This window comes from Egretta garzetta, unplaced genomic scaffold, assembly GCF_000687185.1.
Source record: "Egretta garzetta isolate BGI_Z169 unplaced genomic scaffold, ASM68718v1 scaffold13, whole genome shotgun sequence".
Classification (NCBI taxonomy): Eukaryota; Metazoa; Chordata; class Aves; order Pelecaniformes; family Ardeidae; genus Egretta; species Egretta garzetta.
The window spans coordinates 1,933,159-1,949,205 of NW_009259239.1; the positions used below are offsets into that span (position 1 = coordinate 1,933,159).

General features: G+C 41.1%; 1 protein-coding gene across 1 annotated transcript in view; it reads left to right on the forward strand.

The window, feature by feature from the left end:
* The window catches only part of ENPP2 (ectonucleotide pyrophosphatase/phosphodiesterase 2), a 53,168-nt gene that overhangs the window by 12,347 nt on the left and 24,774 nt on the right, over window positions 1–16,047 (forward strand). The window contains 7 exon segments of the mRNA XM_035891578.1: window positions 39–136; window positions 1,220–1,299; window positions 2,509–2,628; window positions 8,717–8,772; window positions 10,987–11,052; window positions 11,758–11,830; window positions 14,783–14,792. Coding sequence (XP_035747471.1) covers window positions 39–136; window positions 1,220–1,299; window positions 2,509–2,628; window positions 8,717–8,772; window positions 10,987–11,052; window positions 11,758–11,830; window positions 14,783–14,792 — 503 coding nt within the window.

The following is a 16,047-nucleotide window of genomic DNA, read 5'->3' on the forward strand; positions in this document are numbered from 1 at the left end:
GAAATGCTGCCTTACACTCCTGCTGCTTTTGCTTTTAGCTTTGTGCGTCCTCCTTTGATCATCTTTTCTGTTGATGGTTTCCGTGCATCATATATGAAGAAAGGGAACAAGGTCATGCCCAATATTGAAAAACTGAGTGAGTACATCTGTTTTCTTACAATAAATGAAAGAACAATCTCTTGTAGCCCAGTTGTTTTCGTTGTTCATTCAGCAACAGAAGTCAGTGTGGGGCTGGTGGGTCGAAGGGCTGCACCAAACAGCAGGGCTCCTCTGGCTGAAAAGTTTAACGAAGTTTAAGTCTTTTTCCATGAAAGTGAAATGGCAGAAGTCCCCTTTGGTTTAGATGGTATCAACTGATGGCTTGAAAGCACCCCGGCTAAAGCAGCACGCAGCAATCGGGGAGTGAGGAGGGAGCTGCTGCTTTTGGGGAGCACTGCTCAGAATTGGTGACCTTCATGCGGTTTTGTCAGGAAAGAAATACATCTTCAGGACACGATATGTATCATGCACTCTTGTAGGCTAGTTGGGAGATGCCCACAAAATTCTCTACTTGATTCAGAAATGTTGAAGATATGGGTAAGTGGGTGCAGGAGCTGCAGTGAATGTGTGGTAACTGGCTGGAGACCGGCCCCAGGAGGGATGAGGAGCCCTGCGCTCCCCTCTGGGAGAGCGGGCACCCACGGGCGTCTGTGGAGTACTGGACGCAATATGTACTCGAGCTTCTCAGTATAGCAGTTTGCGTGTGCCCATACCCTTGAAAGGTGTTCGGGTTTTTTTCCCCCCCCCCTGTGTGTGTGCTGACCCTCGCATTTGTGTAGCCATCTGGGGAGCTGCGGCCAAAGCCCATTGTGAAACTGCAGCTTTAGAATATTTGTCACTTAAAATTAGCCTGCATTTTCTCATGTTGTTTTACTTAGCAAGATACGTCCAATGACTCCAGACTCTGGAAGGAGGCTAGGTCAGAAAGGAAAACAGTCTATGGAAATGCAGCTGGTTCTGTAGTCCTCTGCCTGCATTATTTCGGTTGTTTGTTGTGAAGTGCAAAGAGTGCGTGAGTGGCTTTACTAGACCTGCCAACCTTAAGCAGCAGAATGTTCATTTAAATCAGTTAAAATGTAACCAGTTTCTGCAGCATTTTGAGTCACAACATCTCTGTTTTTGTTTTCCATGTCTGAGAGCTTCACTTCCTAATGTTTGCATTCCCTATTGATTTTTTCAGGATCTTGTGGAACACATTCTCCTTACATGAGACCCGTCTACCCTACAAAAACCTTCCCCAACTTGTACACCCTTGCTACTGTAAGTCCCTGGGAAGGACTTTTTGATGCTAAAATGTTGAATTGCAGTAGAAATGTGGGTTGTGGGAAGGAAGATTTTTTTTTTTTTAAACAAAATGCTTCGCTGTGCATCTGATCAGGCCTTCAGTTATCTTAAGTATTTTCTTCAGTATTTTGAAGTTCTGAGATAAAGTGTATCTCACCATTATACACCATGTTACAGCTTTCCTGAGCTTTCTTCTGCCTGCTTTTGCAGTTACTTGCACTGCTGTGTAATTACAGGTCGCAGTTTTTTCTAGGGGGAAAAAAACCACCCCTGAAATCCCGCCCAGAATACAACCAGCAGTTGTTCCTTCACTGCAGTAGCTGAAGTCAGTGGGGCTGACGTAGCAGCCGATTTACAGTCTAGAGCTGCTGAGTGTGCCTGGGTGCTGCGTGGGCCCTGCAGGGAAGCGAACCATGGCTTCTGCACGCCGGTGGCACAGCGGGGGCCAGGCTGTCCCCACCCTGGGATGCAAACACTCCTGTGTGACAGTGACGGTGCTACCAAAGCTGGGTGAAGGGACGTCCTACCTTCAGCTGCATTTTTTTCCCCTTCCTTTTTTCCCTGCAGCCTCTGCACAAATGTTAAATGGGAAGAGAAAGGAGGGGATGGAGAAATGAATAGCTGGGGATGGGAGAGGGCCAAGAGAAAGGGAAAAATGCAGAAGCCTCTTCTATTGCCTTTACTGCTGGAGAAATTGTGATATAAAGCCATGGCTTTGGGTGACTTGCCTCACTTTTTTCTTGGAAATAACTCTTATCTCACCGAGGCTCTGGTGAAGATAAAGCATAAAATGGAAATGCTAAGTGTTACTCCAGCAACCAGAGAATGAACTACTGTTTCCAAAGAGGGAATTCATGAAGAGAAACTGAAAGTTTCGATCAATCTTCTTTTCATAATTTTTTACTTACTTTAGATGGCCTCAAACTAGTTTTTAACCAGTGTGAAAATACATTAAAGTATCGAGTAATGGGAGTTTTTGTGCTTTTTAGCACAATTCAATCATCTCCTACTGCTTTCATTACTACAGCCCATTTTAAATGCGCTTATCTTAAAGTTACAAACTTTTCTGGTGTGCAGTTACAAAGATAATTATTTTAAAATAATTTAGTGGTATTTGCAGATAGCTGTGAAGAACTGGGTTTGTGTGCATTAGGGTTTTACTAATTAATCTACTTCTGCACAAAGGGACTCTATCCTGAATCACATGGAATCGTTGGCAATTCGATGTATGACCCAGTGTTTGATGCCAGCTTCAGTCTTCGAGGGCGAGAGAAATTCAATCACAGATGGTGGGGAGGTCAACCAGTAAGTTTCAGATTCCCTCCTCCTCCTTCCCCCCTCCCTCTCCTTCCCTGGCTCTGTGCTGTGGAACGTAGCCAGTAATAATAATTAAAAAAATACATCTGTGAACAATTTGTACCTAATCTCCCCCCCCGGCTGGCCCTGTGTCTATCAATTTAATGTAACATTTTGAGTTGGCTTTTGCTTTTCAGAATAATAAAGCCATTGATTATGGAAAGGTGCTTGTGTTGATAAGTATAAATTAGATGTGGCTAGGAAAAAACCCTCACTTTAGGCAGCAGTTTAACACGAATTACTATATTTTCGTCACTGTGGCATAATGTTTCCTTTTCATTATGGGTTTCTCAGGTTTTCGTCCTAGTAATGTCCTTGTGGCAGTTTTAGTATTAATGTTCTGTCAGTGTAGCATGGCACAACTTCATAATTAGTATTTGTTAAGTCCACAAGCGATCGCTGTTACCTGACTTGCTGCAGAGGCTGTAGAAGTTTGTGAATTAATTTCTGCCTTGAGCACAGCAGCAGTGGCTGAACCAGGCCCTCTTTCTTGGACTGATGTTGGATTTGATGGCTTCTCTAGCTCTGAATCCTTATTCTGGGCAAGGAAATGGCCTCCTCCAAAGTATTCTACTTTCCTAAACTAAGACAGTCCCCTTGCTCCTGCTGCGCTTTCCCCTGTTTCTGCATGCTGTGGTGGCTTGCTTTGCCAACGGAAGCGGGTTCCAATTAAACTAATAAGTTTTATGTGCAAGCAGCCAAGGTGCGTGCACATTTCGTTGCACTGATTGCTTAGGGAACTATAGTTTAAAAGCTCTCTGACCAGTTAATCCCACAGAAAAGTAGGGGTGATAGAGGTGGGGAAATTGGAAGGGGTTTAGGAACACCGTAATCTGCCATTGCTGCTTGCTGAAGTGATCGGTGTCATCCCCCCATTTCTTAAAACAGAAATATCTCAGGAGACTAAAGGAGGTTGCTTTTAGGCTTAGCAAGTGTGTGTGTTATTTGTCTGCACGTGGTTTTAGTTTGCAACAAATGCGAGACAAGCTAATTTAGAGCTGCAGGCAGATGTGTGACAGGCAGATGTGTCTGGCTGTAGCTGAGCCAGAATGAGGTATTTGTGCTCTTGTAAAATTTGTCAGCATAACAGCGAGCGTGGACACTCCCTCGCCCAGCGATGACCTGGGTTAGCTTTTAGCATGGGTTGTGTGGAGAGGATAGGGTGAGGAACGTGTCTGGCTGGTATCCCCCTAGATGTGAGCAAAGAAGCAGGATCAGAATGAGGAGGAATGAAAGGACAGCAGCAGGCAGCCTCTTCCTCCATCCCAGCTACAGCCAGAGCCACACAGCTAAGAAACCATGCCTGCTGCGGTCAGGTATTGAGCTCGTAGACAATACTGGGGCTCAGCTGCTGTATGACAACTTAAGCAGCTGTAATTTGATTATGCATTGCAAATTTAATTGGTGATCTGACCTTAATCACAGTTAGGTAGGAGTTAATGGGGAACTAACTTTTGGGGACTGTACAAATGTCTCAGTTTTTAAAGGACGATATTTTCACAGTAAAATATAAGTCTACAAATACTTCATCACCTGCTGTGTTGTGTGGGGAATATTGGTAATTCCCACACCCATCCACCTAGAGACACCTGCTCCAGAGAATAAAAGTCACTCTGGATTGTAAACAAGGGTCATGAACAATGTCAGCTGAGAAGAGTTCAAGAAGTTGCAGAGCAGTTGATGGGCACACACTGGAGGAAATCCTCCGAGGGCAGGGGGGAGTATTGCGTACACAAGCAGGGATGATAAAATAAACCAGCTGATCCGAAGAAGTGTTAAAAAGGAAAAGCGCACAAATAATGTAATAAACTGGAAATGTCTTTTGAGAATTGGAAACAAACATATAGGCGAAGGGCTGTGATTCAGTCCCTACATGCTTAATATGAGGGAAACCTGTAAGTTGGGAAACCTGATAGAGTGGCTATAGTGGTTGGGTAAGGAGGTGGTAGATCTCTTGCAGAAATATGATATAAATTATACTCTCTGCGGGTGGAAGAATTGCACATTTCATAGAATCAGAATCATTAGGTTGGAAAAGACCTTTAAGAAAGGTCTTGATAAGAGAATTGCGGACTTTGATAAGAGAAAAAAACTATTTCCATCTATATACGGTTAGATACAGTCCCTTTCTAACTCCTTTCCATAATTTTCCCTAAATATCACATTGACATAGACCACCAAAACCAGCTGGGTATTGAAAGACAAGGCAGTAGAATTAAGGGGGCAGGAAGGGAAATCTGGTCTGCATATCATAGAAATCGTCTGTCATACCACATCTTCATCTGGTTCTTTTTAGGTCTTGGGTCTCAAACTGGAGTATTCAAACAACTGCAGTGTGGTACTTAGTTTGCACGGAATTGGGAACTAATATTTTTCTGCCCAGGAAGGCAGGAAAATTGTCTGGTACCCCCAGCCTCGTATTATGGCTAAAGCTGCCTAGAAGAGAATGTCCTTTAATGGTGACAATTCCTGAAATACTTTCTTGCTCCTGGAAACTGGCCTATAGTATATGGCTTTGTTGAAATGTGGGGGGGTTGGTGTTTTTTCTTTTCTTTTCTTTTTTTTTTTTTTTAAATTTACTTATTTTAATACTCAGCATCTTGCTAGGAAACAGACAGATTACCATGGGCATCAGTGGAATTTGGCAGATGAGTAGCTGAATGTTTCTACACCAGGAATTATGAGAAATTAATTTTAAGAGCATTAGGAAAAGGAGAAGGGAGGGGGAGAAGGTAGCTTGGAAGTGTTTCAAGGCGCTCTAGCTGGTTATGGGGCTTCATGAAATCCAGTCTTCTGATTTAGTATGCAACCTTGATTTATTATATAAACTTAAAACCACCTTGTTTTCAAAACAAAAGTGTTTGACAAGAAACAGGCACAAAACCACTCCTTGTATTGCTACAGCATCTCAGGGCTCATGCTCCCAGGGGGAAAATACATTTACTGCTCATTTTTCACAACACTGAGACTCTGTTTTCATCCCAAGTAACTTTAAGCACTAAATTAGGCCCCAGCTGCCTTTGGCTTCTGTTAAGCAGTAGTTTTCCATGTCTTGATTTGATGTAGTGATCTTAAGCTTACACTACAGACAATACATTGGGTTTTTTTTAGTGATTTTTTTCATGATCCTTAGAAATGATCCATTGGCCTCCCCAGGGTCAGAAGATGACAGGTATAAACCTGCCTGTCTGTCTGGGGACAGAGAGGCTCCTTCAGAAGGTAACCCAGCTTGGATCTGATGCCTTCGTCTTCAGAAATATCTTAATTACAAAAGTATTGAAGGTTGTTTAGGGCACCTTGTATGAAGCTTTATTTTCACTATTAACCTTTTAAAGAGAATACAACCCTCAAAAAGAGCTCAATTTGAGATCCTGAGATAATCCTTAAGAAGGACCTAGGTATGTCTGGAGACATGAGGCACCATCACTGCATGTCTTAACTGGATGTTCCTGATTTTATCTAATTTTCACATTCTATATCAATCTTTGGGATAAAACCATTTTGCTCTCCTGTTTATGGAATTTTGTTGGTTTTGACTATCTAATGATTACAGAAAGAACTTATTTTCATTTTCTTGCCTAGTCAGCCTGAACATCAGTTACATCTGAGGCACCCAGGCTCTGCAGAAAGCTGTCATCTGTCTTTTTGTCCTGAACGCGTTTTGCAATCACTTTGTTGATTGATGGGGGAAGCAGAAGGAGGCGATGTCTATAATTGTCTTTTATACAAGTATTTCTTTTTGTCTAGCTTGAGCCATGAACAAGCAACAGGGCTCTTTCAGTCTGTCTCATTATTGAATAGGCTTCTTGTACCAAAATCTTCTGTCTGGGCAAGAAGGCAAAGCTTAGTTGTCAAGGCTGTGAGATCACTTCTGTCCTGTTCAAGAGTGAGGACTGTGGAAATGGCTACTCTACATTTGACCTCGTTGGCAGGACAAATTGCAAATGGTGCAGGTGTGTAACATTTGGCACCACCCTGGTATTAATTCTGCGTGTTTGCACCAACCTTGTACAGGTTTCTTTATTTGGAAATTGCTGTGATTTCCCCCTTCCTACCTTTGCCTGGACGTGGATTTCCCATTCATGCATTGCCAACTCTCCACTGCAACGGGTGTATGTGCTTCCTCTGCTCCTGACATGAATCTCCTTCCCTGGTTGGTGAGCGGGAGCATGTTTGTGCAACTTGGCCCAAGGGCTGGACTTCAGAGCCATCCCTTCCATCAGCCATGACCCGAGATGTGTTGCTGCTGGTCCTTTCATCGTGCAACAAATACGGGGCAGGCTTTGCAAAGTTATGGGCTCTTATTTGTTCATGGAAGATTAAAAGCAGGGAGGTGCTCCACCTTCTGTGCAGGTTTTCAAAGACAATTCAACAGCTATCTTGAATAACTCTGTATGTAGTCTCTGTGTGCAAACGTGTTAGCAGTTAGAAGAAGGGAGAACTTGGGACTTTCATGTTCTGTATGGCATTGCCACGTAAACTATTGCTTAGCCTGTCTATTTTTATCCATAAATAAAGGAGAAGAATTGTAGTCATTCAACACAGAGGATATAAAAATGACAATAATTCAACTTAGAGGATATGTTTCATATGCATCTAGAAAAGCATCTATATTATTTCTTGGGAAGTTTGCCAGTGTACTGGGGTGTACTGCCAACAGGGTTGAATCTGTGGGTCCATAATTTAACAGGTCTTTCTGCGTTGGAAAAGTTAGATATTCTCTTGTTCCTGTGGCATGGTATGAAGACAGAGTGGTTAATCTTTGATTTGTTTGTAGTTTGTTTTTTTTTTTTAATATTTATTCCCCCCGTCTCTGCATAAGCAAATTAATTCAGAAGTATGGCCTTTATATAGCTTGAAATACAGTAAGTCTTGTCCCATATGCGAACCAGGGGTGCACATCTGACATAGTTAAAAGGCTGACTATAAAATTCTAACATATTAACAGTTAAACCCAATGTATTTACATATGGCAAATAAATTACAGAAGCTCACAAATGGTACTGACCTTGCAACACCTAACACAGCAAACATTATAAGTGACCTGAACAGATGTGACCAGCCATAGAGTGTATATAAGGTGTTGCATTTACATGCTCAGTAATGGAACATCTAGGATTAATTAACTTTAAGACTGTGACTCTAACTAGCAGAGGGGAAATGGAACAATAACCCTTATTCCTTTCTTAATTTCGGTTGTTTTGAATGGACAAGGTTGAGAGGGTATCAGCTAACTTTTTCTTTCTATCCTACATTGACTGGCAGTGTAGACTCATGTTAGCCTGGGGGAGGCAGGACTTGTAGTGAAACTGGCAGGTTTAAACCAAACAAAAAGAAAAATACACTCATGCAGTGTGTGACTACATTGTGGAACTCACTGCTGCAAACTGATTTATAGCCAGAAAAATATACGGGACTTGAAAGATTGAAAAAAAGGATTTGAAAAATTCATGGCGATTGTTTCCATCGTTTCCATCAATCTTTTCAGGTGAGCTCAAAAAGTTCTTAAACATCTGGAGGAAGGTGTCCTTCCCTGCTTTCTTTATACTCCTGCTCACTCATCTGCACCCTTTTTTGGGTACTCTTAGTGTATTTTCTGTTGATGGCTACTGATTGTAGAATATGGGGAAAGAAGGATGTCTATGCAGACACTAATTACTGTTAAGCCACGTTCTTTCCTAACTAAGTATCCTCCAAAATTTGAACACTAAAAGGCTCAGGAGACTAATGGCTGTTTTTTGAAAATTTAATGGAATACTGGAGAAATTCCTGGCTGCTTCTGAATCTTAATGCTTTACATTAAAAGCAACACAGAGATGTAGGGGTGAAAGTCTACAGCACAGTGGCTGACCCGCTGCTACAGAATTTGCACAGGTTTGTCATTCCGTGTGTTTGAATTGGGGACACAGGCTGAAAACTGCAATTTTCACTTCTAGGCTCAGGCTAGAAGAATGTGTCTTGAGAATAGTTTCTTTTGATTTCAGAGGGTCATTAAATATCTGAACACATTCTAATCCTCTTATATTTTCCTCATTAGATTTGGATTACTGCAGCCAAGCAAGGGGTGAAAGCTGGCACGTTCTTCTGGTCTGTGTAAGTGCCCTCTGTTCTCTGGAGATTTGTAACTAAAAATTCAGAATTAATTTGTGAAATGTTTATTAAGTTGTTTTCCTTACTCTAAGCATTTGGTAGCTTGGAGACTGTACCTGTAACGCTCCCTTGTTTCATTTGTGCCATGTTTCTGATAACTAAAGCTACAGTTCACTGGTTTAAGTTCATACACTGATTTTTAGCAGTTGTCTGAAGAAAAATGTGTGACTGTGTAAAAAAATGACTTTCTTTCATTTCATGGTGTGTTGTTTTGCCTCCTTAGTATTGCTAGCAATGTTTCCTAGTCCTCTGAGTGTTTGTGGAAGACTTTCTTACTGTTCTCTTATGTCATCTGACATCAACAGCCTAACTGGTTCAAAAGCCTGACTCACTCATTTTACAATCCAGTCTGACCTTTGCGTAAGGCATCCAATTTCCCTTTCCTAAAGGACAGCCTTGAGGATCCTTGTTGTTTATTCTTTTGTTTAATGGTTCCAAACTATTTTCCCTTGTTCCACCTAGGATATATCTTCCTCACCGAAAATGAATAAATTTTGATCATTTCTGAGTTCTGAGGAGCTCACGTGGATGAATCTCTCTAATTTCATTTTCGTGGCAGGATTGCAGGAGCAAAGAAAATGGGCAAACCATCAAGACTGAAGTACTAAGGGGGTTTGCCTATTTTTTTGTGAGTCCATTAGGAATAATGCTCTTTGCTACTCTAAATATTATATAGCATATGGAGGGAATAATAAAATGTACCATGTACAAAGGTGATGATAAGTTTAGACTTGCAAGACTGGTGCAAGACTCCAGTATGGTGCTCTACAAAACAAAGGAATTAATGTGATTTCTAAGCCCTAAAATAACATAGTAACCATAAACACCCTGGCCAATGCATGCGTGGGGATATAAAATCTTGTGGAAGGTAACTGAGGATATGTCATATGAATGGCAATAGTCAGGGAGTGAGACAGCCACTTGATGTATGAATGAAATATATATGCCTTAAAACTCTGTTATTTAATTTGGGACACAGAATGCTTTTGGGGAGAATTCAGGCAAGCTTTTAGGAAAACAGAAGTGTAGAATACATCTTAGTCACAAATGATTTAATTGAAATAATGGATTTTTTTCCATATTGCACAATTAATAGAAATTTCAAAACTGGGCAATACCCAAGATTATTATTTCGCTTTATGATATCGCCTTGTTTGCAAATTTTAGCAGAAATTCTCATTTTTATAGTTGTTCTACAAATGAAAGTTCTCTGTGTAACTGGAGACTGAGGACCACTGTTGTCCTACAAGGCATTAAAACCAAACTTATTTAAAAATGGCTGTTGGCATCTCTATTTCTCTGTCAGACATTTCCAAAGAATGGCGAATTCAGTTCAGCATGGTGAATCAAAGACAGTTGTGTTTGATTCCTGCCCTGCGATTCTGCTACTGATTTAATGGAATCTGGACTGACTATGCTATTGTATTAAAATAACTGCGTGGTTGCTGACCTGCAGAGCTTTCCTAGGATGAGACATTTCAAAGTTGAATGGCTGTTCCTAAGGTTAGTCATTCTCATAGCATGAGCTTGGCCTCAGCAGCCAAGTGAGAAGTCTCGTCATACAAGCAGTGAAATAGGATGAGTCTTGAGTGAGAAGCTGTCGTGGTTGTGCAAGTCACCATGCTGATGGCCGGGTGTTTCAGATGGCTCTGTTTTGATTTACACCAGCCTGGCCCTCAGTTTGGTTAATACTAAGTCAGTGGGAACTTTTCCAGTGTCTTCAAGACTACCAGAGCAGGATACTTGTTTAAACCCATGCCGATGTAAGCAATTTAATGGTTTTTATACATGCCAGCTATCCAATGGCAGCATCATTGTGCATAAAAAAGTTTGTTTGGGTTAAAGCTACCAGAATGGATCTTTGTTCACTCCTATTTAGAACTGTTAGATTTATTGCCTTGAGTTCTGACTCCAGTTACAAATTTTTAATCACCTTTCTTTTTGAGTATGTGGACATCCAGGACATCTGAAGTGATTCTGTTTGCAAAATAAGAATCAGTATCAGGCAAGAAAGAAGATACGGCATGCTAAAAGCAAATGATGTTGCTATGCTTGATTTTAATCATATTAGAATCAGTTCATAGCTTTGTTGATTTTTTTTTGTTTGTTTTTTGTTTTCTATGATAACAAGATCTGTTTTTGTATTTTGTGGTCCAGCGTCATCCCCCATGAGCGCAGAATATTAACAATACTGCAGTGGCTAACCCTTCCAGACAACGAAAGGTAATTCACTTACTGTCACCTGCTGTTGGATAACTGCTAGCTGGTCTCCTCCCTAAAAGTAACTGGAAGAGGAAGGGGAAATTCAGTTCTAAAAATTATTTTTGTCTTTTACATGCTATCACTGATTTAAGGATTTGTTGGGGGGTTGTGTTTGGGTTTTTTGTTTGGTTGGGTTTTTTATCTCAGCTTTTAACCATCAGCATTTTAATTCTTCCAATAAATGTATGGTATGAGTTTATTTCTTATCAAGAAGTATTTGGTTACGTGGATTTACTTGGATTGTTCTTATCCTACTGAGTCTAATATAGTTCAGCAACCTTACAGGCACTGGCAGTTGCAGAAGTGGACCCTGAGGACTGGGAAAATGTTAAGATTTTAATTATGAGTATTTTTTAGTACACAAGTTCCCACATGCTGCTGGCTGCAAAGCTCGGGCGAGCTGCTGTTGTGATCTCTCCTGCAGAAAGAGCCTGTGTCCTCACATGGTACCCCATGTGCCTCCCTGCATGCGCTCTTGGATTTAATAAAACTGTAGAACAACTAATTGCTTAATCATACCATGGAAACATGACTGAGAAACAGTTCTTTTTCCATGAAGCCAGCTCTCATTGGAAGGTTGACTTGATTTGACTTGACCTAACAGGCCTGTGTGTTTTGTTGTTGCCGAAGGAAAGCTACCCTGAACAAGACTTTTCTTTCTTTCAGGCCTTATGTTTATGCTTTCTACTCTGAACAACCAGATGCTGCTGGCCACAGATACGGTCCTTTCAACTCAGAGGTTAGTATAGATTTTATCCTGCAGAAAAAGCACGTGGCTCAAATACATTTTTGGAATAATTGCCACTGCTCGGGAGTAATATTTTTAGCAACTTTTTTCACCCATTTCTGCAGAATGCTTCCCTGCTGCCAGAGAAAGCAAAGTTATTTTCTTAAGGATTTATCATGTGAGATTCACTTCTGAGAGAAGGAACTGCCTGTGCCTTTCAGGAGGCTATTTATCTGTGTGATATGATAATGCAAATGGGAAGATTTATTTGGCAAAGACAGGAGTATGTCTGGGTGCAACAGCATAATTTAACTTTCCTCAAACGATTTATCCTTCTTAAAAATAATAAAAATGTAATGCAGAAAATGCTGAGGAAAAATGCAGAGAAGGAAAAGGTTTCTTTAAAGCTGACAGCCTGCAGTAGCCAAAGTAATAATTCCAGTCTGTCATGAACTGTAAAAAGCTGCTATTTCCAGTTTCATATAGGCCCTACAGGGGTTCAGGAAGCTTTGCCAGTACTGTTCCCTCAGGATCGGACTGCTGAGTTTGAAAAAAGTTTTCAAGCACCGTGAAGTATTTTAATGAAAAATTATGTGCAAAACACTACAGTGGTTAACCCCTTGTTTGAGCGTGGGGTAGCTGGCTGGGACTGAGCACTGCTGGCCAGGCGACAAGAATGTAAAGATTATGCACTTGTCTGGGACTTGTGGGGAGGGAAAGTAAATTCTGCATCCAAATATCCTGTTACTTCGGGTGGCTGGGATTTGGCATCTCCGATGATCTCTGACTTCTGGCAAAGGTCCCCTAGTTTCAGTGCAAATGTATGCCTGCAGACTGCCATCGTAAGACTTTAGGAGTTTTTTATACATGCTTTTTAAAGAGTAAACAAATGTTTGCAAATCTTCGAAAACTGAGGAGTGTATCAGATGCCTACCCTTTGAAAGGTAATACAAGTCTCCCCGAGCAGCCAGGTACCCAGCAGTAGTTTCTTACTTGTTTGGTGTACGTCTGGTAGCTGTTCTCTAGTGGAGGAGAGAGCAAAGAGAAGCAGCATTAATCTTTTTTAATATGCTTGAGTTATTTGGGCTGTTTAAAGAAGGTTGCAGCGGTTATGATCTTGTGGGTAGCATCCCCGTTGGAGCACTTTGAGCCATGGTCCCAGGGCAGTGGGTGTGAGGAACTATTCCAAACCAGCACTGAAGCATCACACTGGATAGGAAGAAGTAGTCCTTTTTCTGGGTAAGCGGTGGTTAAAATCTGCCAACACTTCCTAAATTCACAGGCATTGATATGTGTCTATTTGGCTCAGAACAGGAGAGATGTCTGACTCGGTCAAGCAAGTTATCAGTAATGAGAGCTCTCTGATTCAAGGATACATTACTCAATTATGCTTTATAGTTCTTTGTAATGAGGTGTTACAAACACGATGTGTGGCTTATGACTGACAACTCTGATTTTATTTATCTGTAGACAACCAGTTCCTTCTGAACAAAGGTGTGGGGCTCTTTCCATAGACTTAAAGGAGAATATGAAGATAATGACATTGAATTTGTTCTTTAAATTTTAGTCTTTAACAAACCAGTTCAACATCCAATGTAGTAATCTAGTTTCAGGTTAATTACAAGTGTCTAAAAAGTGAAGCGTAATTGTATCATCATAGGAAAAGACATTACAAATGCAAAAGGGCCCAAAGGCTCTTATTGTTTGGGCGTTCTTCTGGATGGTTATCTGAAGGTTGATCTCTAATTGCAAGGCAAAACTTAGGCTCTTAATAAATGTGAATTAATGGCTTATGAAAGTTTTACAAATAAATTGATTTATGTAATTTGTGTTAAACATAAGAAGGGCATGAAATTGATTTTTAGCAAATTGAGAACAGATGAGTTAGCAGATGAGCATGTACGAGTTTTTATTTCTAACAGTGGCCGTAACTGTGAATGGAAATTTAAATAAATGAATACAGCAGTGTAAGTATACAGATGCTGAGATTTGCTGGGGGCCTGGTTTCAGGACAGAAAAGCTAGGAAGTATTTTATATTGTTACTCTTGACACTGTTTTCAATATAATTTTTAGGAGCTATGAAATGTACATAAATCAGCTGGGAAGAAAGTCCTCAAAGGGATCCCTTTCAGCTGCTTCCTTGATACTGAGACCATGACCTTCCCTTGAAATCGTTCTTTTCTTGTATACAGCTGGCAGCAGTTAGGCAGTTGGAGCAGTTCTGACCACTTCATTTTTCTTCATGCAAAGGCAGATCAGCCAAACAATGGTGTTTGAAAACAAGCTCTTAACAATTCTGTGTTATATTTAAGATGAGCTTCTTATTTCTTCTTTTGAGGAGAGATTTTATGCTGTTTTTCTTGCTACATTTTGTAGTTTGAGGAATGCCCCTTGAAAAGCTCCAAACCCTACAAATGTCCATTAAAGTGGGTGTTTACTAGAGCTTCTTATGCCACATTGTGTTCTATTTAAATTATTATTATGCCACACAGTGTTCTGTATTTTAAATTTAATGCCTTTAAGGTCTAATGGCATCCACGACTGATAATTTTCAGCTTCTGGACTTCAGCAGATGGCACGCCAAGCTTCACAGGACATTCACAACAGCCTATGTGCAGAGTGTTTTAAAAGCTAGAAATAAAGGGGCTTAGATGCACTTAAACTTTATTGGTGAATTGCAAGTGTTGTTGTTATAAATGGAATACAGATTGTGGCCAGTGTCCACTAGTGTAACTTTGCATGTCCTCTAACATGAATTTCAGTGTAAATGAGTTGGTTGTCTAGGTTTTGGGGGTTTTTTTGGGTTTGGGTTTTTTTTTTTGTGAGACATGAATAAACTTCTTAGGAAGTATTTTAGTGGGTTCCATTACTTTTCCAGGAGTAGTTATGGGAGTTATCAAGTATGTGCTTGCTCTTGATTTACTTCTGCATATTTTTTTTTCTTTCCCTCTGTGCTTCTGCAGTTGAACTCTGGTAGGTTGGTCCATCCGGGTCAAGAAGCAGAGCTTTGGCTGGCTAGTTACTCTTGTGAAGTTACAGTTCCCTTCTGTATGCGGGGAGGGATTAATTTCCCTGCTCCATAACTCTGTTCTGACTCTTCTCAAGCAAGACTAAGATTTGGCTGGTTAATAAGAACTTACCTTTTTTTTTTCTCCTCCAAGCTATCTTTAAAAAAAAAATATCTAGAAATATGCTACCATAAGAGCTCTAAAACACATCGAAATCTGGCACTGCTAAGCCGTTCCTGCTGCTCCTCTAACATGCTGTCTTGAGACGGCCATTTCCAGTGTTCAGCCCTGGGTCTCCTGCGCTCGCGTGTTCCTTGCGTTGTGGAGCTCTGTCTGAGCCGATTCAGAGACAGTAAAACGAGAATCCTTCCTTTCCCTGCCGCTCCTCTCATCAGGACTGCACAAAGCTTGAAGCATTTTAAAAACAGAAAACTCTGGTGCTGCTTTATTAAAATGCCTTTCTGGAGAGAGACGAATGAGACTGGACTAGAATCTCCTTTCCAGCTGCTTGCCTTGGAAGCAATGAAACAGCATGGCAGATGGTAACATCCCCTTCCTTCCCTTCCCTGTTTACGTAGCTCTGTAACTGAACAACTGTGAGAAGCTGCCTAAGTACACAGAAGTTAAATATCATCATAAATCTCCGACTCTTCTCAAGCCCGCTCAGCGTGCTCCGTTATACGCAGCATATCGTAGTTGCTATCTCCTGGTAGGCATCATCTATCAGCACTTCACATGCAATCCCCAGCAGTGCCAAGAGCCTGCAACTTGGGATAAAGTCAGTGAGAGTGGTACAGTTTAAAATTATGATCAAGTTGATTAATGGGATAGTAATTTTTCCAGTTATGTCTTGATTTTTTTTCCCTTCTGTAAGCCTGCCTCAGGTAATATTTGTGTATTTATGTACAATAACATTACCCAATAAGATGTCATACCGAAAGTGCTAGGAAATTAAATTCTCAAATTGCCCATAAAGCTGGCAATAAGGCAGGCAGCAGCGCAGCTTTCTGAGGCGCTGCCACCAATAAATGTGCCCTGCCTGGCTGATTTGAAGGAGTCAAGCTCTATGCTAACCGAGCCTCACCTTTGTAGCTCTGTCCTGCAGACCTGCAATCCCCAAACAGTGGCTAGTGGGGTTCTGGTGATTTCAGTGGGGTGCATGGCCTGGCTCACAGTGGTGGCACCTGCTGGTGATACTGATGAGGGTACCTAGTGTCACC